Consider the following 23,084-nt stretch of genomic DNA (forward strand, 5'->3'; position numbering starts at 1 on the left):
TGCGAACATGGAACCTGGCCGCAGCATGGAGCGGGCTGTCCGCTCTCAGCGCTGCGCTGTGTGTGAGCCTGTGAAGTGTGTCCAGTTGCCCCTCCCCACCCAAAATCATCCTTTCTCCAGCCTGGGAGGGGTGGTGGGTGTGTGTTTCGCACCGCCGCTCTTTGTCCCTTTCTCTGTGTGTGTGGTCACCCTGCCACCAGACGTCAACCTTTGAATTTTTTCTTTTCTCCTACACGCCTCATCCTCCCAATTCTCCTCTCTCTCTCCCAGTCGACTTCATCGCCGACTTGATACCTGCGTGACACTTTTACGGTCGTCGACGCATCACTAGGAAACACGAAAAGGTCTTCTTCGTATCCTTATCCCCCCTCCTTTTTTTCTCCGTCTTCTTTTTGGGCGACCACAGGTTCCCCGCCATCGCTTAGAGGAAAAAAAAATAACCCCGCCATCAACCACAAACCACCGTCATCATGGTTTCCTCATCCAAGGAGAAGAGACTCGCCAAGAAGGCCGCCGAGGGCAAGCTCGATAAGAAGAAGGGCTCTAAGAATGTCAGCACGACTGCCTCATCGGTCAACGGCGATGAAATCGCTGCCAACAATGACTCGGAAGAGGTCAAGCGCCTCGCCGACCAGATGGACAAGCACGGCATTTCTGACCGTGTCACCACCGGTGTTCTGGCCTCCACCCAGGCTAGCAGAGACGTCAAGATCACCAGTGCCTCCCTCGTCTTCCACGGCCGCGTCCTCTTCAACGACACCACCCTCGAGCTGACCTATGGCCGCCGATACGGTCTCTTGGGAGAGAACGGTTGCGGAAAGTCCACCCTTCTCAAGGCCATTGCCGCCCGCGAGTTCCCCATTCCCGAGCACGTCGATATCTACCTCTTGAACGAGGGTGCTCCTCCCAGCGAGCTCGGTGCCCTTGAATGGGTCGTTACTGAGGCCGAGCGCGAGATGGAGCGTCTCGACAAGTTGGCCGAGAAGATTCTCGAGGACGAGGGTCCCGAGTCACCTGTCCTCATGGACCTGTACGAGGTATGTTCCGCTTCCGCTTCCCTTGCTTGCCTAGACCTGAAAGCCTAGGCCAAGACCTCTAGAAACCGATCATGATCTAACAGCCTTCGTAGCACATGGAGAAAATGGACCCCTCTACCTTCGCTACCCGCGCCTCCCTTATCTTGACCGGTCTGGGTTTCAACAAGGTCACAATCCACAAGAAGACAAAGGACATGTCTGGTGGCTGGAGAATGCGTGTCGCCCTTGCCAAGGCTCTGTTCGTCAAGCCCTCGCTGCTGTTGCTCGACGACCCTACTGCCCATTTGGATCTCGAGGCCTGTGTGTGGCTTGAGGAGTACCTGAAGAAGTGGGATCGTACCTTGGTCCTCGTTTCCCACTCCATGGATTTCCTTAACGGTGTTTGCACCACCATGATCGACATGCGTGGCAAGCAGCTTCTCTACTACGGAGGTAACTACGACATCTACGACAGAACCCGTACCGAGCAGGAGACGAACCAGATGAAGGCCTACCAGAAGCAACAGGACGAAATTGTGCACATCAAGAAGTTCATTGCTAGCGCCGGTACCTACGCCAACTTGGTCAGACAGGCAAAGTCCCGTCAGAAGATTCTCGACAAGATGGAGGCCGACGGTTTCATCCAGCCCGTCATCCCCGATAAAGTCTTCACCTTCCGTTTCGCCGACGTCGAGAAGCTCCCCCCTCCCGTTCTGTCTTTCGACGACGTTACCTTTTCTTACTCTGGCGACCCCAAGGACGACTTGTACCGTAACATTGACCTTGGTTTCGACATGGACTCCCGTACCGCGCTCGTCGGACCCAACGGTGTTGGCAAGTCTACTCTGCTGCGCCTGATGACCGGCAAGCTCTCCCCCACCGCCGGTTCCGTCACCCGCCACACCCACTTGAAGCTTGGTCTGTACTCCCAGCACAGCGCTGAGCAGCTCGACTTGACCAAGTCCGCCCTGGACTTCGTCCGTGAGAAGTACGCAGAGAAGTCCCAGGACTACCAGTACTGGCGCCAGCAACTCGGCCGCTACGGTCTGACCGGTGAGGCCCAGACCTCCCTGATCGGCACCCTGTCCGACGGACAGAAGTCCCGTATCGTCTTCGCTCTGCTTGCCATCGAGTCCCCCAACATGCTGTTGCTCGACGAGCCTACCAACGGTCTGGATATTCCCACCATTGACTCCCTGGCCGAGGCCATCAACGCCTTCTCTGGTGGTGTTATCGTCGTCTCCCACGACTTCAGGTAAGAATCCACCCTCTGCTTGTGTATTTAGATGTTCTCGATACTAACTCTTCCATAGACTTCTTGACAAGATTGCCAAGCAGATTCTCGTGTGCGAGGACCGGACCATCAAGCCTTGGGGCGACTCCATCGGAGCGTACAAGAACTACCTTCGCAAGAAGATGGTTTCTACCGGCGCTGTCTAAAACAGTTTCGGTGGCGCGACATATTTGGTTTCGGATGCATCTCCCTCTCCAGCGTATGGTTTCTTTCTCCCCGGGAGGAAAATAGAACAACAAAGTGTTTGTTCATGACTTTTATGAAAAAAAAGTGCCGCCATGACCGTCACGACCAAGCCGGATGGGCTGCTGCGGAAATGAGGGAAACGGACAACCTATACCCCCCTCGTTCCCTCTCTCGAGACGGCGGAAACGGTGGGAAAAGAGATTGAAGCGGGCATGGGACGGCATCGGGGGAAGACATCATCAGCATCCATCAGGGCGGCTGCTGGCACGGCATGGGATAGATAGATATCTGCAGCTGCGAACTTTTTTTTTTTCTTGTTTTCCATCGTCTTTGTGTAGATGACGAGGACAATAGAGGCCATGAGCCATTGATTTGAGCAACTTAAGAAGCAATTGATCTTGAGACGATTGTGATGTGTTCCATACTGTGGTCGACAATGCAAGGCTATAGGAGAGAGATGAACTGGCGATTGTGGATGCCTTGAATCAAGTAGACTGCTATTTACGCGTCAAATCAATTTTCTGATTATTATTTTTCCCAGATTCTACGTCAGAGATACTATGACCGTGGCTGGATTACGGTGACACTAGAGGGAAAAAGGTCAAGACATGCCCCAGGGGTATGGCATACGAGGCTGCAAAAGCTCGCGAATCACAGAGTAGGAGTTGGAGAGCAAGATGAATGAAAGGCGAAGCTTGCACGTGATCCAAATCGCACGGGAGCTCTGACCCGGATACAACGGCTAGATCGGAGCTGGGTGCTTCTGGAGCAAGGGGCAGCCAATCATGTATCTGGGGATCTGGTGGGATGAGGTAAGCAAAGACGGGGTCGGCGTTGTTGGGTGGGAGTCTGGTATCTTACGTGATCAGGTTTCTGCTGTTCAAAGTCCTGAAGATATGCTAATCATATTTTCAATAGATGCTTGCTACCTTACCCAGATATTCAGAGAAAACTTGATAAGCGGAAGGAAAAATCAATAGGAGCTCGTAACGGTCACAGGTTTTCGTTTGCCGGAGATGCGGGAGAATCTCCATGCGTGATGGAATTGGGGTCGAGTTTGCTGATTAGGTACATAGCCGAGGGTGCGATGCGCTACCAATTTCTGTCAGGATGGATCATGGATGCCCATGTTCCAAGTCCCCTAATTACCTTTACCATGTTGTTGGCTTTTTTTGGTACTTCCAGGCACAAAGGCTACCTTGTTCCTGGCATTGCCGGTAGATGTCTCTTTCTTGATGACTTGTTAGAGATACCTGTGAAGGGGAACGTGATTGACATTTGAGTCAACATCGTGGTCGCGAGAATGAGATGGGAGAGAGACGGGGGACGGGGGAAAAGAAGGGCGAAAAGGGGAGGATGGTTCGACCCTGAATCCAAAGGCTGACGGGGGGAAAGTGGGAAAAAAAGGTTCAATTTGTTTTCGATTGGGGGCTGACGCTGCAGCAGGTTTCGGAGGGCGGGAACTTGAGAAGTCGCTGGGAAACCCACTTCGTGATCCATCATGAGGTACCGATGCCGTCCACGGTAGGGGGCGATTATCGCCGGTGCACACCACGCGATTCGGTCCAGAACATCTGGTATTATCTTAGGTGAGGTAGTCCTGTGCGTCATCTTCGTTGCGTAGAAGGGATGATGTACTGAGATAATCCCACAAGACGGATTTTTTTGTGCGAAATATCAATGTTATATCTGCTTCGTCACTGAACGGGATTTTTTTTTTTTTCGCAACCTGATTGCCGAGGTGATGGTGATTTCTGATCATGTGGGAGCAATTGAGGCCATTCCCAGAAGGGTTTTGTGTGAGCCGACGGTCATTTGGGGAGATGTATCAGCAGCAAGTACAAATGGGTGGCTTGCTACTCCCGTATATCCCAGGCTTCTTTGGAGGCTTTCCCTTTTGATGATTGCAGAGCTGACGAGATCCTTTGCGGTGCATCTCTTGCATTCTCGCCGGTTGCTGGTCGTGGTTTACAGTCTTCCAGCGGCTGGCGTCTGAAAACAACGGGAGCAACGAGTGTTGGGTGACTTGGTCAGGGCAGAGGGTGGTGGCCCAGAGCAGCCGAAGCGTGGGACGGGGAAGGCGGCTGAAATGCCTCACAGGTAGAGGATGTGTCGTGTTGTATTTTCCAACTAACATCAAAGTGAGGGATACATAGGGGAACAAGTCGTCTGGACTGAAGTGGGGGGGGGGGGGAGGGGGCTTGGGCGGCCGGGGGCAAGGAAGGCACGAACAGGAGGAAGCAACCCAAGAGGCTCAGAGGTGGCCCGGGATTGGCGGGAGCATCTGCGCTAGCCCCGAGTTAGCAGCCCGGTGGTGAGGTACCTGGACGGTGGAGCGCGCCTGGTGCAGGTGCACCTGCTCGCACCTGTCCTTTGCGACTCGCGAGTTTTTGACGGTAGGGAAGTGACGACTGACGAACCACCCAAAATTGATGAAATCGGGGGATCCTCACGGGAGAAGGAACTGACAGGTCGCGCCTTCCCTGGGATCTGGGTGAGGACGTGGAGGCAGGCACACGATGTACCACCAGGACGTTCCTTCCTTTGGCTTCCATTTCGTTGCAGTAGCTCTTTCCCATGTTGATACTACATGTTCATAGATATCTTATTTTTTTTGCTGTTGTTCATAATCGATGATTCTGTTCATTGCATACTGTCGAGAAAAGACATCCAGTACACATACACACACACCGCACACATTGCATCGCATCGCACATCCCCGACGATCTTGGACTACGACGGCCAACAACTGGAGACACGCCTGAAAAGTCTGGAAAGTCTGGAACTGGACGGGACGGACGGGGACGGGGTCTTCCACTCGACTGCATCGGCATCGCCCTCACCCACCCCCCATCCCATCCCATCCCATCCTTGGACCATTGGATCACCCACAGACTTGGCTCAAGTTGTTCACCCCTTCTCTCCAGTCTCGTCTTGATCGCTCACTCATCCATTCACTTCCAGGTTGCTCTCGCTCTTCTCCGAGTCCCAAGTGCATCAAAGTCCGCCCGCCCACACACCCGATTGGCAAGACGCACTCACAATTCCCTTGCTTCCTCTTCTTTCCATTCAACATTGACGGATACACCATCAATCCGGTATTCCTTACCTCTCCTAATCATCGTCAATCATCACCACAACACGGAGTACTATACCCACAAAGAGCTCTAAAGACATCGTCGCCACCAGCACACGACGCCTTCACCACCACACATACTCCGTACACACTCACAACCCACAACACACACACACGTACGAAGACCCCGGCAAGGTCATACCAGCATAGCAGCGCAGCCCATCACCGATCCAGCTCCAGCTCCAGCTCAGCTAGCTTCATTCCAAGACACACCCGGTGATACCGCCCAGCCAAGGGCCCAAGACAACAGCCAAAGCCAAAAGCCGCAAAGCAACACGGACTGTGGAGTTGGACATCCTCCCCAAGGCTCAAGGCTCAAGGCTCAAGCATCTCCAATACTCCACCCGCGCAGACTCAACCCTGCTTGCGCGCCCATCCATCGCATCGCAGTCTGCAAAGCCGAACCTGGGCCACCACCATAACCACCACTACCACATCCACCACCCGTCCTGCTGGTCTGGCCTCCTCTTCTCGTTTCTCTCTCTCGCTCTCTTCTCGTGTCAGAGGGACAGGTCATCCTCCGCCCCATCCTCATCTACGTTCCCCCAACCTTAGCTCCGACATTCGCACTCCATACCGCCAAAACTCTCGATCCGACACACAATTCCATCATCGCCACCCACTTCTCCCACCGTTCTTCAGGTTTCTCGGTCGACCGCTCATTTCAACCTTGCCGCGAGCACCGCGAATAGCATCACCGACGCCCGCCATCACCATTTCCCATCGAACCCCATACCACGGTACCACCAATTCTTGAACCACACACCCCTGCACCTCCCCACGACGCCAACTTCCGACTCCACGTCCTTTTTTCGCGATCCGCCTCACTTGCTTCACTCCTGTCCAAAACCCCCAACGCGTAACCCAATCACCTCCCCTCGATTGTCCACCACCCATTCTGCTCTGCACATGGGTCCGCGATCCTCGCTGTAGTCATCAATCCCCTCTCCCCCTTCCCTTTCCCCTTCTCTTCCCTCTCCTTTCTTTCCTCATCCAAACCCCCCTCCCCCACCCACTACTGCATCGTCCAGTTACGAGCGCCATCCGCGTACAAGTCGAGTAGGGTTCTGCGACAACGACGCCATCGCCGCATCCCGTCACGATGGACCACCCTAAAGACTTCCGCTCGACGGTCCTGCAGGCGCCCTCCCGTCACGATGATCGCGACGACGACCGTGATCGCGACCGCCGCCGCCATCGCGACATCATGAATCCCGCGCCCGGCAGCACGCGCCATTCGGGCTTCAACTTGCGATCGCCTACCCAGTCCGAGTACCATCACCCCCCGCACTCTTCCTACTCGTCGCCCAAAGCAGCCTCGTCGACGCCCCATGCGCTCCCGCATCACTCACCGCGATCCCATCAGTCCGGCCTGTCGCATCCGAATCCTTACTCCTCCTCGACGGCTGCCGGCGGTCCGCTTGCGCCCTCGTTGCCCGCGCTCGGCGGTGCCAGCAGCAGCTCGGGAGCTGGACATCATCAAGCTCCGCCGTTGTCGCCGTTGCACCCCCCGAGCGGATACTACCCGCCACCCGAGTCGCATCAGACGCGCGAGAAGCCTGCTACGAGCAGCTACTACGATCCGTTGACTGACACTACAAGAGAAAGGAGGGTGTCTGACGCAGGTTGGAACAATAATGCGGCCAATGGCTCGCCCAAGGTAAGAGATAATTCCGTAATCTTGTCATTCATGATTCAACTACCACAGTGGCATCGCATTGGTGTATATACGATGCGATGCTGCCTGGTGTATTCCCGTGTTTGCTACTGCTTCTTGTCCTGGCTCTGTACCATCCTTACCCATCGTCACCTCCCAAGAAGCTCCTCCATGCCATCATTCCAACCTTGGCTTCCCCTGCTGCTCTTCCTCGTGTACCGTAGCATCCAGCACCAGCAGAGACAGCAATAGGAGCAATCCAGGTGGTTTGTTTCTGTTTGGCCCTGCTCGATTGCTGTCTGTGCTCTAGATCTTTTTAGTGGCCACACTGGTTGGTGCTGGTGTTGGTGTTGGAGGTTGTGCTTACGCCGTCTTTGTACCCTTTGCTCCCTTTCCCCCATCCGGATTTTCGGAGACGATGGTGTGGAGAGGATGCAGCGGAGCACCTCAGGCGTAAGGATACCTCACACACAGAGAGGTCAGACGAGAGGAGCGAGATATGGGGGGGAAACAGGAGGGTGAGAGATTGCGAGAAGAGCAGCAACAGCAGCAGTGCCGCTGGATAAGAAACACCGCGGAATGCTTGGATCCCCTATTGTTCACGGCTTCAATGACACCGGCGTCCCCCAGTTTTTTCCCTGTAACTTTGGCACCTTTTTTTTTCTCCCCTTCCTCTCCTTCTCGTCATTTTCGTCCCTTGCCTTTCCTTCCCCGTCTCTCTTGTCGTCCGTCGCCTCGCTTCGTGCCCGTGTCGTGGCGCTACCTCATTCACGTTCCGTATCCATACACAGTACACCCGTCTGTCTATCTCGATCCATCAATTTCCCATCCCTTTCCCTCTTTTTTTCCTTTTTACTCTTCTGTTTTCCCTTGCACATTCACACGATTTTTGTTCCCTTTCCAACCCCGACACGCGTTAGAGGGAGCACCACCAAGCACAAGCATCGGCACCTGCACACACAGCACCAGCAGCCACTTTCTCGTCCATCTCCAACTTTACCCGAGGGACAGAAAAATCCCAACCAACCCAAACCTCAACCCAAATTTTAATTCCATCACGGCCACCTCCATTCCTTCGCCTTGGCTAATTTTTTCCTTTCTTCATCATCAAACAGACCACACGCGGCGATCCCTACGGCAACTACTCCCAACCTGAGCCGGCATCTCGAGACTCGCACGCGTATTATAAGAACGGCAGCGCAGGATACACGTCGCCATCAGCAGCCAACTTCCCCCCGAGGAGTCCGCGATCCCACTCACATTCGCACTCCAACTCCCATTCCCACTCTCATCAACCACCCACCGGTTCCATCAGCCCATCGATCAGGGCAACGCCGCATATGACGTCCCCCAGTCTGCGGCATGCTGCGTCGCCCAGCGTGCATGCATCTTCCAACGGTGGCGCCGTCGCGTCTCTGCCTCCTCTAGGCAAGGCCGAGCCGTCTCCCTTGAAAGCTCCTGCTAGTGTCAGTAAAACTGCAATTGACTACCTTGATAGACCAAGAACTGACTTTGCCGCCACAGACCCCCAGCCGCGCTGACCCTATGTCTTTCTCCAACATTCTCTCGAGTGCCGAACCCGTTTCAAAACCAAAGTCGAAATCACCGCCACCCGTCGAAGAGAAAGAAAAGGAAAGGGAAAATGAAAAGGAAAAGGAAAAAGAGAAGGCTGTTGAGCCCAAGACCGACCGTGAGAAGCCCCGCTCTGTCGACCCTCCAGTCAAGACCGAGCGCACCGAGCGCAGCGAGCGCGAAGCCGAGATTGAACTCCGACCGGAGCCCGTCAAGGAGAGATCCAGCACTCCCCTGGCCCGTAAGGAGAGAAAAGAGCGAGTACCTAGAAAGTCAAAGTCGAGAGCTTCCGATATCAGAGATGCCGAATCGACTCCCAAGAGCAGCCGCCGTGCTTCGTCCAAACTCGAGACACCAACGCCTCGCATCCCCTCCAAGCGCCTGGCCAATGGCCAGCCGAAGCAAAAAACCCTGCCTGCCGATAAAGAAAAGAAGGTTACGGATCTGATTGCTCAGCTCGATGCCGATGCCGACGAACTTACCGACTCCGAACTCACAGCTGATCGTGCCCAGTACCAAGAAAGCGGCAACAAGCGACGTCGCCTCTTGCAAGATAAGGATAGCAAGCGCAATGTCGAGCGACGCGACGAGTTCTCGAGAGAGATGGGCCGCAGATTGGGCACTCACGCCGATCTCGGCAAACGCCGCTACGACGACATCTACTACGAGGAGGCCATGAACGAGGTCCGAGAACGTGAGCTCTTTGCCGAAAAGGAGCGCAAGAAGGACATGCAGCGCAAGCGTCGTCGTGAAAAGTCCATGGCTGTCACCATGGAACAACAGAAGCTTGCGCTGGAGCGCGCACGATTGGCCGAAGATGAGACCGAAAAGGCGAAGCACCTGCGGGATGCCGAGCGTGCTAACAAAAAGGCTCTGCAAACGAAGTTGATTCTCCAGAAGGGCATCAAGGGCCCCGCTCGCAACCTCGCCGAGCTCAACCTGGACGGAGGCACCATGGCCACCTACCAAGCGTCTGACATGGAACCCGGCACGAAGCCCAAGGGCAAGGGTCGCAGCGGTCCTCGGCCCAAGAAGTCGAAGGAGCAGAAGCAGGCCGAGAAGGACGCTGCAGAGGCTGCGCAAGCCGCCATCGACGCTGGCGAGGAGCTCCCGATCAAGGAAGAGGGCAAGATCCGCATCAAGTTCAACAAGAAGTCCAAAGACAAGGACAAAGAGAAGAACAAGGACAAGGATGTGGATCAGGACGAGCCCGACGTCGAGGTCGAAGGCGAAGGCGACGTCGACATTGACGAGGATACCATCGTCGAGCCCGTCAAGGAGAAGAAGGAGCGCAAGAGCAAGAAAGAAAAGAAGGAGAAGAAGGAGGAGAAGCCCGAGGAGCCTCCCAACAAGGACGCCAAGTTCGAGACCAAGGGTTTCCTCCAAATTTACGACCAGATTTGGCGCGATCTCGCCCGCAAGGATGTCTCAAAGACCTACAAGATGGCGGCCGAGTCCTACCAGACCAAGGCCTCCAACCTTAAGAAGACGGCCATCCTCGCATCTAAAGAGGCCAAGAGGTGGCAGCTGCGGACGAACAAGGGCACCAAGGATCAGCAGGCCCGTGCCAAGCGTGTTATGCGTGACATGATGGGCTTCTGGAAGCGCAACGAGCGTGAGGAGCGTGATCTCAGAAAGGCTGCCGAGAAGCAGGAGATTGAGAACGCCCGCAAGGAAGAAGCCGAGCGCGAAGCTGCCCGCCAGAAGAGAAAGCTCAACTTCCTTATCTCGCAGACTGAGCTGTACTCCCATTTCATCGGCAAGAAGATCAAGACGGATGAGGTCGAACGCAGTACCGATAACCCCGAGATTGCAGCCGAGAACAAGGACGAGACTGCCCACAACAAGCATCTCGATATCGCTGAACCGACAGGACCTTTGGGCGCCAAGGTCACTGACTTTGAGAATCTCACCTTTGAGGAGGAAGACGAGGAGAACCTGCGCCAAGCCGCCATGGCCAATGCTCAGAATGCCATCGCCGAGGCACAGAGAAAGGCCAGAGCTTTCAACGAGCCCGAGGGCCCCGATATGGACGAGGAGGGCGAGATGAACTTCCAGAACCCTGCCGGCATGGGCGACGTTGCCATCGAGCAGCCCAAGCTCATCAACGCGCAGCTCAAGGAGTACCAGCTCAAGGGTCTCAACTGGCTCGCTAACCTGTACGAGCAAGGTATCAACGGCATTCTCGCCGACGAGATGGGTCTTGGAAAGACTGTTCAGTCGATTTCCGTCATGGCCTACCTCGCTGAGAAGTACGATATCTGGGGTCCGTTCCTCGTCGTCGCGCCCGCGTCTACGCTTCACAACTGGGAACAGGAAATCCGAAAGTTCGTCCCCGAGTTCAAGATCCTTCCCTACTGGGGTTCTGCTGGTGACCGAAAGGTCTTGCGAAAGTTCTGGGACCGCAAGCACACCACCTACAAGAAGGATGCATCGTTCCACGTCTGTGTCACGTCGTACCAGCTCGTCGTCTCTGATGTCGCCTACTTCCAGAAGATGAAGTGGCAGTACATGATTCTCGACGAGGCGCAGGCCATCAAGAGCTCGCAGAGTTCCAGATGGAAGAGCTTGCTCAACTTCCACTGCCGTAACCGTCTCTTGCTCACGGGTACCCCCATCCAGAACAACATGCAGGAACTGTGGGCCTTGCTCCATTTCATCATGCCGTCGCTCTTCGATTCTCACGACGAGTTCAGCGAGTGGTTCTCCAAGGATATTGAGTCACACGCACAGAGTAACACGAAGCTCAACGAAGATCAGCTCAAACGTCTGCACATGATTCTGAAGCCGTTCATGTTGCGTCGTGTCAAGAAGCATGTCCAGAAGGAGCTTGGAGACAAGATCGAGGAGGATGTCTACTGCGATCTCACCTACAGACAGCGCGCCATTTACAGCAACCTGCGGAACCAGATCAGTATCATGGATCTCATTGAGAAGGCTACGACGGGTGATAATGACGACTCTGGAACTCTCATGAACCTCGTCATGCAATTCCGAAAGGTTTGCAACCATCCCGACCTGTTCGAGAGAGCCGACACGACCTCTCCTTTCTCGTTCGGCTACTTCGCGGAGACGGCTTCCTTTGTCAGAGAGGGCAACAACGTCGCCGTCGGCTACTCTACTCGAAACTTGATTGAGTACGAGCTGCCTCGTCTCCTTTGGAGACAAGATGGCAGGCTCTACAAGGCCGACCGCGGCAACCTGAAGGCTGGCTGGCGCAATAAGAATCTGCAGCACATGATGAACATCTTCACTCCAGAGCACATCCGCGACAGTCTCGAGGGATCCGACGCGTTTTCCTTTCTGCGTTTCGCTGATACCAGCCCGACCGAGGTCTATAAGGCTAGCCACGAGGACGTCTTCTCTCGTGCCGTCGAGTTGTCTCAGAAGAAGGATCGCTTGCCCCTCATGAAGATTGCCTACGACGACGCCGAAGACGCCAACTTCACCCCTGCTCATGCCTTGTTCAAGATCGCCGCCCGCAACAACAGACAACCCCTTGCAGACATCACTCAAGAGGGCATCATGGCTAACCTCATGAACGTGGCCCGAGAGGAGTATGTCGACAGCGGCTTGGGACGCTTGGAGCAGGCCGGTCGCCCGCGCGCCTCTGCTCCACCCATTGAGGTGAGCTGCTGTAGCAGTGGAACCGGTCTGGAGACGGAAAGTATCCTGTTCAACAGATCCATGCGCAAGAGTTTGTTTGGCCCCACGATCCAGGAAGAACGGGCCATGATTACTGAGAAGCTTCCCTTTGACCGATTCCCGCCCCGCAAGTTGCTCCCTGCGCCGGATAACGACAAGAAGAAATTCAACAACATTGCGACTCCGTCAATGCGCCGTTTTGTTACTGACAGCGGCAAACTGGCCACTCTCGACAAGCTGTTGACCAAGCTCAAGGCCGAGGGTCATCGTGTGCTGCTCTACTTCCAGATGACACGCATGATCGATCTCATGGAGGAGTACCTTACGTACCGCAATTACAAGTATTGCCGTCTCGATGGTTCGACCAAGCTCGAAGACAGAAGAGATACTGTCGCCGACTTCCAGACTCGTCCCGAGATCTTCATCTTCCTTCTGTCGACCCGTGCTGGTGGTCTCGGTATCAATCTTACCTCTGCTGACACCGTCATCTTCTACGACTCCGACTGGAACCCTACGATCGATTCGCAGGCCATGGACAGAGCTCACAGACTGGGTCAGACTCGACAGGTTACCGTGTACCGTCTCATCACTAAGGGAACGATTGAGGAGCGTATCCGGAAGCGTGCCATGCAAAAGGAAGAGGTGCAGCGCGTCGTCATCCAGGGAGGTGGTGCCAGTGTTGACTTCTCTGGTCGCCGCGCTCCCGAGAACCGCAACCGCGATATTGCCATGTGGCTTGCCGACGATGAGCAGGCGGAGATGATTGAGCAGCGTGAGAAGGAGATGCTTCAGGCCGGCGAATTCGACAAGCCCGAGAAGAAGAAGAAGACGACGAAGCGCAAGCGGGTGGTCAATGAGGACGTCAGCCTGGACGAGATGTACCACGAGGGTAAGTTGTTTGCTGTCCATGCTACCCACGGACATACTAACATGTTCACAGGCGAGGGCAACTTTGATGACAACCGCAATGGAGCCAACGGAACCTCGGGTACCGCCACGCCTGTAGCCGAGCCCGAAGTGAAGGGGACCAAGAAGCAACGCAGAGGCGGTGGCAAGAAGGCCAAGACACTGAAACAGAGACTTGCCCTTGCCGACGGACAAGTCTAGTTGTCGTCGACAGGCCGTCTGATTCGAATAGAAGACGACGATAGATAACGAGAGGTCACTCGTTGCGCACAGATGAGCGGAAAACGGAGGTTTCGATTGTAGCAATATGGTTTATGGGTAGGACACGCTGGGCGCGCGTGAGATATGCCTGGCGTCGGAGTGGACAACGCGATTTGCATCAAGATGACGGTCGTGGCTATTATTATGGACGAATGCCGCGATTCGTTTGTTAGACTTTACAAAAAAGCTTCAGTATGTTTGTATTCTTTCCATTTTCCGCGAGGTTAGGATGGTTTTTGGGGTCTGGTAGTCGACTCTAGACGATCTTGGTCTCACATGGGGGGTTCCTGATCACGGCAGTCAATCCCTGGAGACACAAGGTGGATGGCGGTATTCAGATTGAGTTGTACGAGGCCTAGGGTCGTTGGAGCTCGATGGTGCGTGTATTAGTACTACCTCTAGACGAATGAAGTCGATTCCGAGATGAATCTCGTATAATGATGCTTGTGATGGTGATGTTTAGGCCTTGGTGATGGCCCACGGCTCTGCGGTTAGCATGTGTCACTCGACACACCTGATAGATGCGTCCATTTTATTTGAACGAATATCACATTTCCTAACACAAGAACATTGGATGATGTAAAGTTCTCGTGACCACGACGCTAATCAGGCTGACGAAGTCAAGTTATCCGGATGATTGTACCGAAATTTTACAGAGATTGAAAATTAATTGAACTGTATTCCGCGAAGGGTATCTAAGAATTGAACGATGACCAGCCGAACGGGGTCCCAAATGGGAGTTCCGTAGCACTACCTCCACCCAAGTCGCAAGGCCATCACTTACGACCATGATCCTGATCTTTGTAGTCATAACAACTTCAACTCAGGAGCACCGCTCCTAAGCTTCCCACCATCAAGCATTTAGCACTTGGCACCGGAGCCGGAAGGGATGCCAGAGCACTCAGAAGAGGACTTGCCACCGGTAACGGAGACGCCAGACCACTTCCAGTTGGAGCAGGCACCCTTGGCGCAAAGGATGTACACGTTGGTGCCCTTCGCGGCGACGGTACCCTTAACGTTCTTGACGGTGACGTCGGTGATGGGAATACCAGCGGTGGGCTTGCCGGTAGGGCTGCCGTTCTCGTAATCCTGCTGGATGACAATGCCCTTCTTGTTGATGTTCTTGAGGGTGATGTTCTCGAAGGTGATACCGTTGACCTTGCCAGTCTTGTTGGCAATGGTCTTGATGCGGATACCGTTGTCGGCCTTCTCGATGGTGGAGTCACGGATGATGACGTTCTGGACGGTGTTGTCGCTACGTCCACCAACGGAACCGATGGACAGGCCGTGGGAGCCGTAGCAGTATCCGTTCTCGAAAGTGATACCGGTGCCAGAGTTGATAGCCAGGCAGTCGTCCTGGTTGTAGACCTTGGCGCCGGAGATGGTCACGTCAGAAGACGTACCGACATCGAAGGCATCGGTGTTGTGGCCACCCTTGGAGTCACCATCCTTGTTGTCGAAAAGGATGTTGGAGCTAGAGAATAGTCGGGTCAGTATTACTGTCCAAATACCCAACATTGAGTTGTGACTTACACCTTGAGGCCAGAAACGCCGCTGATGGAGAATCCGTGGGCCGGGGTGTTCTTGACGTTCAGGCCAGAGATGGAACCGTCGTTGATCTTGACCTTGAAGAACTTGGGCTTCTTCTTGCCGCCGTTACCTCCCTTGCCGTCCCACCAGCGCTCACCCTGGCAGGAGATGGAGTTGCCGGAAGCACCGACAACGCTGACCTTCTTACCGCCGATGGCGATGAGGGGACCCTCCCACTCCTTGTAGCCGAAGGTGGTGGTGCCCTTGAAGGTGACCTTGGTTCCGTCCTTGAGGCCAGTGAGGTCGAGGGTCTCGCCGGCGGGGACCTGGATGCCATTGAGGACGATGTCGGTGCAGGAGGTCTTCTTGGACATGGCTGTCTTGGCGTCGGTGAAGGTGCACGAGGCACGGGTATCGAGCTCGGCGGGGGCGGCGGCAGCCAGGGCGCTGAGGCCCGCGACAACGGAGAGGAACTTCATCGTTTCTTGATTTTTTTTGGTATGTGATCAACACGTGGGATACTTCGAGTATGTACAGAAATTGTCGAATGAGAGACTAGAGTTGGAAAAAAAGAATGTGGTTGAAAAGAGTGTGAGTGAAGAAGCACGATGGGGTATCAAGAACGGAAGCAAAAGAGGTGGGCAGAAAAGATGATACTTATATCAAATTGTCGAACATGCAAGACTCTAGGCCTCCTCCTCCCCTTTCATTTGATGCTACTTGTTGGAAGCTCGTTGGATTTCCGCAACTGGGTATGGTGCGGCTCCCACGCCGGATAGTCGGCATCACCGTTGTCTATCTCCCCGGTCTCTGGAAGGAGCTAAGAGGAGCCCATGATTTCAAAACCACCTTTAATCTGACCCTGCAGCGCCGGAGTGTTGCCCCGAAGGACCGAAAAGAGGAGGCGACTCTCCACACTGGCTTAAATTATCTAAGCTTCAAATGCTGCAAGCCCGCCGCACGAAGCTAGCACGTGGGGAGCAGAATATTAGAAGAGGTGCTCGCCCACTATCCGATGACCCAGGTCTGACGATGGGATCATACCCGGTCGTTGTGGACTTGGGACGAACAGGGCTGACGGGAACCTACGCCCCAAGCCGGTGTCAGCCGCCCTACCAGCGGAATACCGAGACATGATCATAGAACACCTTCCAAGACTTCCAGACCATCTGGGCGAGTCGATTCAACCACTTCTGACGCGTGGCGGCAATGAAGAAACTGCCTCTTCAGGTAGGATTTCCAATCTCAATGGCATCTTGGCTTCATCTTGGCATAGGCTTGATTTGCCGATCGATCCGATCATGGAACTCTTGGGATCCAGGAAGACCCAGAAAATCACGGTATTTTACCCACCAGTCGCTGCGGCTGACCCAGTGTTTCCCTGTGTGCCTGTGTAAAAGTTGTTTGAAAGGGGAAGTTCCCACAGAAAAGAAATGCCAAGAACGGAGGTGAGGTAAGGATTCTGCAGGAATGTGATAAGGCGTTGTGCATCTTCCAACTTGCTCTATAATGGCATGTTTCTACTCAGCCAACGACACTGGTCGTTGCAGGAACAACTCCTGTTCAAAGTGAACTCCCGACTCTCATGACGTGAGGCTTATTCCGCGGTCGTCTCGTTAAGAATTTGTATGACGAACGAGCATTGGAGAGCCCGGGCTTTACCTAAAGTGGTGTGATTAACCTTAAAGCCCTGATTGCAATCCAAGCATCCGACGACCGACGAGCCGCTTGCCTTGTGGGGACAGAGCCTCTCCTTTCGGCGGATACGGACTTGCGCGTATACTTTCCCTGTCAGCCGACGGGAAGCTGTAAGGGGCGAGCAGGCCTCCTATTCTCGGCTCCGAATTAGGCTCACTTGAAGACGGGCAAGTTATCAGTGACAGGTTTAGACGAATGAACTTGGGTGAACTTCGGGCTTGATCCGACGGTGGACATTTCCGTCATCTACTTGGACCAGGGGGCCCCTTGGGCCCTTTTCAATCGGGTTCCGAACTTTGCGACTCACCTGCTTTTAGCGTCGGATTCTGCTGATTCATAGTGGGCTAATGGATTGGATCTAACCGACTCGAGTAGTTTTTGCCAACTCACGGTGCAATTTCGAACGGCAGCAAAAACCGACTTGGTAGTGGTTCATGCAGCATCATTCAAACTTAGACACTTTAGCCACCGGATTCTGGCCATGGAGATTCAACATACATGAAACTGCCGGTCCTTGGAACACTTTATTTCTGTCTCCGCATTACGCTAGAAGGAAAAAGAAAATACGAAGTCTTGTTTGGTAAATGGTGGTGGATTTGGTCTTTTGTGAGCTGTCTCTTTTCTGCTCGGCCAGTTGCGGATATCCCCCTACAAATGACTCCGGAGTTCGTCTTCGGTCCATTTCCATAACTCCTCCCTTTTGTCCTTGTCCTTGCTCAATCTCGTACCTTTACCGGTGACACCAACTGGGAAGTAGAAGGTGCCGCTCTTGACTTCTGGACTGAAGGATGCCCAGAGCTGGTTGAGCGCGCCCTTCTGGGGACTGACGGCTACGATCTTAGTGCCGAGATACACAATCGTGCCTAAGACGAAGTTGGATTTGCTGATGATGGATTGTGCCAGATTTGTGTCGACGATACCCGGGTGCACGCTGACAATTTTGAGCTCCGGATGCCGCTCGGCGAGGGCGGCGGCGTAGTGTATGTTCGCCACCTTTGAAATGCCGTAACGAAAGCGGCTGGGGGTTTCGGGCATCTGGGTCTTGAGCTTGTCGAACTGGTAAATATCTTTGGGCGCCCAGCCTTCCGCGCCCGAGGAGAGGAACACGACCCTCACGTCGGGATTCTCGGTCGCCGTCTTCTTCAAGGTAGGTATCAGGAGTTGCGTGAAAAGTGCATGACCCATGTGGTTTGTACCAAATTGGATCTCGTAACCCTCCTTTGTGAGGCCCTCTGGCGTCGCCATGATTCCAGCATTATTGACGAGAAGGTCCAGCCGAGAAGAAGACTCATTGAACTGTCTAGCGGCGGCTTTGATGCTTTCAAATGAGGACAATTCAAGCGGCAGGTGAGAAATTGGCGCGATGCTGGAGCCTTCTTTTCTCAGTGCTTCGATTGCGGCCTCGCCCTTTTCCTTTGAGCGTCCTGCGAGATAGATATGCCTAGGGTTGTGCTTTGCAATCTGTCGGATCGTCTCCAGTCCGAGGCCGGCATTTCCACCGGTGACGAGAACGACCTTTCCTGTCAAGTCTGGGATATCAGAGTCCGGCTTGAAGTTGTAGCCGCCCATCAAAAACGCTGTCGCCATCTTCAAGTCTGTGTACTTTAATGCCTACGTCGTTTGATGTTTGAATCTGTCTATTGTTGATCGTGATTGCACAAACGACGAGAAAGCTTCGCGGCGCGCAAGAGCGTAACTTATTATATACTATGGTTTAGAGTTTCACGTTTCAAACTTGGCGTCCGACCGTCCCGAGCTCGACACTGGCACCGACGATATTGGGCGCAAGGTGGTATTGGTGGTTTCAGGGTTCAGGGTCCCCCGCTTTGACCGATAGTTCCAGAAGTCTTCAATGCTTGGGCGATCATAGTCCGATAGGTCTTATAGACGCCATCCATGGACCTACCGAGGTGTGGCGGCATTTGAATGTGTTCTTCAGAGTCTTTGTCTTAAGCAGGATTATCCAACTGCCAGGCAATTTACGAGCGCAGCAAGCTGGGCTCAGGCCCGTCGGTGGAATTTTGACTCCGAAGCCTGGCAGCTGACACGATGTTACCTCAAGCTAGCAGACGATTGGAGCCTACAACCGATGATGGAATTGATCCAATTCACATGTTGCGACTTGATGATGGGTTGCTTCGGAGAAATGGGTCTTAGGGGGGCTCCGGCTCCCACACAATCAGCTTGCGGGGCAGCTCTTGGCAAGACCCATGGTCAAGGAGAATTTTGAACATCGTCTCATAAAGTAGGATGACAGTGGTATTGCAAATAGTGGAAAGGCCTCGGCCATACCACCCTAAGCACTAGAGTTGTCAGCATCGTCGACATCCTTCTGGCTTCTGAGCTGTCGGATTCCCCTGTACCGCCAGTTGGAGATGTATGTCTCAAACGCCTGCTCTCCATGCTTCCCATTAGATGTTGCGTACACGCCAACCACGGAACCTAGAATCATAATTGTCAATATGGGTTCCAATTGTCCTCATGGTGGGTGAGCCTACCAGAGTAGTAAGGAACCAACTCGGTCCCCTTGCAATAGCCGAAGACTCTCAGATCGGAGTCTTCCCTGAGACCCGCAAGGCCGGCAGAAAATGCGAAATGAGTGCTGTTAACAGCCTCAATCTGGAGCGAAATCTTCTGCCCAGCCCAACCACCAGGAAGTGGGTAAATCCCATTAGGCGGATGTTCGACCGCCCTATACGGTGTTTCCGAGATACCACGATACCGAAGATGCGGTCGAAGATCCTCACTTCCCTCTGGCTTCAACATGACAATACCAAGATCAAAGTGTTGTGCTTGATCTTGGACAATTGAGACGCCGACCTCCATCTCTTCCTTCGTCAATGACGTTGCCCAGTCGACATCAACACGGAATTTGAAGAGCGAATGAGCCATCCGCCGTCCGACAAAAGTCTGACCACGACCCAAGGCAAAGTCAGCGTCGAAAGCCGTGAGATTGAGTACCGAAGACTTCAGCGCCAGTGTATTCCAGTGACCCGGTGGCGAGACCGCGTAGTTTCTAGCCTTTGGCAGGCGCCAATGGATAAAATGAATAGGCAGACTGCTTCCCGGCGGAAAGGTGATAGCATCGTCTGCGTCGCTGAGTTGACCTTCTCCCTCATCTGGGATAGCTTTTGCGGGTAGCGGCCAGCCAGAGACATTGCCAGTGACCGGCGTAAACACTGGGAACTCATCCCTCTCCCAGGTGACGGGCGTAAGTACCGTCTCTCTGCCCATCGGCAGGTTGCCGAAGTATGCTCCGGGATCCTGCCCATAGGTGCCGCCAGCCCGAACTGCGAGGGCGACAGACCACCAATTTCCATCGGCATCCTGGAACAAATCTGCGTGCCCAACAGCTTGGAAGTAAGAGGTAGTATCGTTTGCAGAAGTCAACAGTGGGTTTGCCGGTGCTGGATCGTAAGGTCCCTCTAGGCTCTTGGATCGAGCCATTGTGACCATGTGATTTTCACGGGTGCCACCTTCAGCAAGGAGTAGATAGTACCACCCATCACGCTTCCAGATGTGAGGTGCCTCGGGAGACCGCCCGCCAGTACCATTCCAGGGCATGATGATGTCTCCGATCTCTCCGGTCTCCAGATCGAGCGGCGCGTGCATTATACCTGGGTAGTACGCGGCTGTGTGCGCACCCGAGACGTACGTCTTGCCGTCATCGTCCCAAAACGGTGACGGGTCGAATCCGGGGAAGCTGAAGTGAACGGGATCCGACCAAGAATCTGAGCTGTATGGGTCGGTTGATGTGAGGATAAAGTTGTCCCAACGACTGTCATTCGTTCTCGGGAGTTGCTGATTTACAAGAGTACATAAAAGGTAGAAGATGCCCTCATGGAATCGCAATGTGGGTGCGTAGATGCCGCTAGTTGCCTTTGGCAGAAAAGCTAGACCTGGCAGCTGGTCTGCTCGACTGAATGCGTTGGAAACATGCTTCCAGTGCACCAGGTCTCGACTTGCGTGGATGGGTAGGCCAGGGAAAACCAGGAAACTGGACGTGACACAGAAGAAGGTATTGTTCAAATTCGGAACAAAGATGCAGCTGGGGTCAGGGTTGAAGCCGCTAATGATGGGGTTTTGAAAGGTTGAGTTCTCAGCTCGGACAACTCCGAAGAGGGCTATTGCTAAAGCTAGGAGTCCGGACTTCATGATGAAAAAGCTAGCAAACTACCAGGCTCTTTGGCAAGTAATTATGAGCTGGTCATCATGTTATTATGGCTTTCAAGGGCCCGTAACTCAGGTAACCCCGCAGCGCTCATGGAAAACCTGCATCGTTCTGGAGTCGATTTCCACACCACGGAAGAAATCCTAGCAGCGGTCGAAAGTCGTTCACAAGATCGCGGGCAACGGTGCGGCGCTTTTCCGAGAGACCGGCGCCGTGGAAACCCCTACACGGAGAATTGTGGCTTTAGCCTAAAATCCCGAAGCACCGATCTTGTCATGTTGAGCTCCAAGTCAACTGCGGGGGAGATGCAGGATCACCAAGGCCAAGACCGGGGGAGTTGGAGCCATGACGCATTTCCGTCATCACCTTCGCTCTCAGTGGAAGCGAGCTATTTGCTTGGTTCGAGATAGCACTTGCATATCCGATGCAGTTTTCAATCAGCATGGGTTGCGCCGGAAGCATTACCAACGTTATCATTTGTCTGCGTCTAATAACCTGTTCACCCTTTCTATGCTACCTTGCGCTTGACGGCTCCTCTCTTACCTCCTAACTAGAACTTCCGAAAGCCAAGCTGCAAAGCTCCTCTTTATGTCTTCACTGCTTCTCGGCACTGCTTCAGACCTTTGCGCTGTTTACCATTCTCGTCAAAGTTTTCTTCGCTCAACCATGTTTCCAGGCCGGCTTTGACTACTGGCCACTCATCATCTGTGATGCTGAACCAAGCTGTATCTCTACATCTTCCCTTGGCGACCATGTGCTTTCTGCCGGTTGTCAGTCCTTGACCGAGAATAGTTTTCATTAAACTCTTACCTGAAAATGCCTTCATAAGTATATCCTAACCGCGCAGCAGCTGCGAGACTCGGCTTGTTCAAATGATTGGCCTTCCATTCGAGTCTGTAGTTGCCCAGGCCCTCGAAAGCATTCTTCATGAGAAGGTACTGGGCCTCAGTGGCGGCACGCGTCTGCTTCAGATGCTCACTGAAAATTATGCATCCAATCTCGATACGTCTATGAGCCGGAACAATGGAGAGATATGCCATCACACCCACTGGCTCGGATGATGAATCCGATGCTGGGCCGGATAATACAGTGAAGTACAACGGGTCTTTGGAGACGCTCCACTCCTCGAAAGCTGCCTCACATTCTTCGATCTCGAGAAAAGGCTCATTGAAAAGGTATGTCCAGCGCCAAGCGTTTTCTTCTCGGCCGAGGTGCTTGAAGATAGCCTGCGCATGCGATGGTTGCAACGGGACCACGGAGGTGTATCGGCCGTGGAGCGGGGTATGGGACGGAGCCGTTGCCGGGTCGGCGGAGGCTACGAGAGGTCCAACGGGAGGGTCCATGGTTCTGGTAGGTCTTGGTAATGAAGGCCTAATTTGCCAAGTTTTTGTCAATGTTTGCAACGTTTCCGATGTTCAGATCAAGATTCAAATATACATATGTGCTCTGAACGATGACTCAGGGAGTCACGGATGGAGATCCTTCACAGCACGACAACTTCGGCGCGAAGTGGGGCGACCGGCCCGGTCACAGGGAAGACACGCCAAATACGCCGGATACGCGCAACTTCAATGCAGGATTATTGATCTCGGTGATATAAGACCAGTGCACTGACGAAAATGGACTGTCAGACGGTACTTTTACCTCGATTTGACAACAACAAAGTTGTCAGGCGCTACAAAATTGTGTGCGGGCTTTGACCAGTTGAAAAAGTGCAATTCAGCGACTGATATGATCTCATCGAGTGGGGAATTCATCAGGAGCAGACACGGCTCGATAATTTACCAATGAAACTACGGTAATATCTCGAAGTGTCTGTATGGATGTGGTCTGCTTCATTGATTGTTTTGAAGTATCCATTTGTTAGAAATCCGAGGTGACGCGTTAGCTTCAGCCGTCGTCTTCGCTCGATTTGTGAACTTTTGTTCCTCCACTCACCTTCTTCATGTGAAGGGTTACTGCTAAGCATACAAGAGGTCGAAACCAGTTCATATCGAAGGGTTATGTAACAC

General features: G+C 53.7%; 6 protein-coding genes across 6 annotated transcripts; 2 read left to right on the forward strand and 4 right to left on the reverse strand.

The window, feature by feature from the left end:
• Positions 1-470: 470 nt before the first annotated feature.
• On the forward strand, positions 471-2,456 carry CCOS01_08300 (ABC transporter; the record flags this gene model as incomplete). The annotated part of the gene is made up of 3 exons (XM_060456461.1): positions 471-1,037; positions 1,130-2,271; positions 2,330-2,456. The coding sequence occupies 3 exons, from the start codon at positions 471-473 to the stop codon at positions 2,454-2,456; spliced, it is 1,836 nt and encodes a 611-aa protein (XP_060312735.1).
• A 4,278-nt stretch (positions 2,457-6,734) lies between these two features.
• CCOS01_08301 (SNF2 family domain-containing protein) lies at positions 6,735-13,613 on the forward strand (the record flags this gene model as incomplete). Its single annotated transcript, XM_060456462.1, has 4 exons — positions 6,735-7,292; positions 8,405-8,755; positions 8,814-13,395; positions 13,447-13,613. The coding sequence occupies 4 exons, from the start codon at positions 6,735-6,737 to the stop codon at positions 13,611-13,613; spliced, it is 5,658 nt and encodes a 1,885-aa protein (XP_060312736.1).
• A 921-nt stretch (positions 13,614-14,534) lies between these two features.
• Positions 14,535-15,682, reverse strand: CCOS01_08302 (endopolygalacturonase; the record flags this gene model as incomplete). Its single annotated transcript, XM_060456463.1, has 2 exons — positions 14,535-15,147; positions 15,207-15,682. 2 exons carry the CDS (start codon positions 15,680-15,682, stop codon positions 14,535-14,537), a joined length of 1,089 nt encoding a protein of 362 aa, XP_060312737.1.
• Positions 15,683-17,549: 1,867 nt separating this feature from the next.
• On the reverse strand, positions 17,550-18,488 carry CCOS01_08303 (short chain dehydrogenase; the record flags this gene model as incomplete). The annotated part of the gene is made up of 1 exon (XM_060456464.1): positions 17,550-18,488. The coding sequence occupies one exon, from the start codon at positions 18,486-18,488 to the stop codon at positions 17,550-17,552; it is 939 nt and encodes a 312-aa protein (XP_060312738.1).
• Positions 18,489-19,197: 709 nt separating this feature from the next.
• CCOS01_08304 (beta-xylosidase) lies at positions 19,198-21,056 on the reverse strand (the record flags this gene model as incomplete). Its single annotated transcript, XM_060456465.1, has 2 exons — positions 19,198-19,343; positions 19,400-21,056. The coding sequence occupies 2 exons, from the start codon at positions 21,054-21,056 to the stop codon at positions 19,198-19,200; spliced, it is 1,803 nt and encodes a 600-aa protein (XP_060312739.1).
• Positions 21,057-21,658: 602 nt separating this feature from the next.
• Positions 21,659-22,415, reverse strand: CCOS01_08305 (acetyltransferase; the record flags this gene model as incomplete). The annotated part of the gene is made up of 2 exons (XM_060456466.1): positions 21,659-21,833; positions 21,883-22,415. 2 exons carry the CDS (start codon positions 22,413-22,415, stop codon positions 21,659-21,661), a joined length of 708 nt encoding a protein of 235 aa, XP_060312740.1.
• Positions 22,416-23,084: the final 669 nt, after the last annotated feature.

Source organism: Colletotrichum costaricense (assembly GCF_030867565.1).
Source record: "Colletotrichum costaricense strain IMI 309622 chromosome Unknown Scaffold_8.1, whole genome shotgun sequence".
Taxonomy (NCBI): Eukaryota; Fungi; Ascomycota; class Sordariomycetes; order Glomerellales; family Glomerellaceae; genus Colletotrichum; species Colletotrichum costaricense.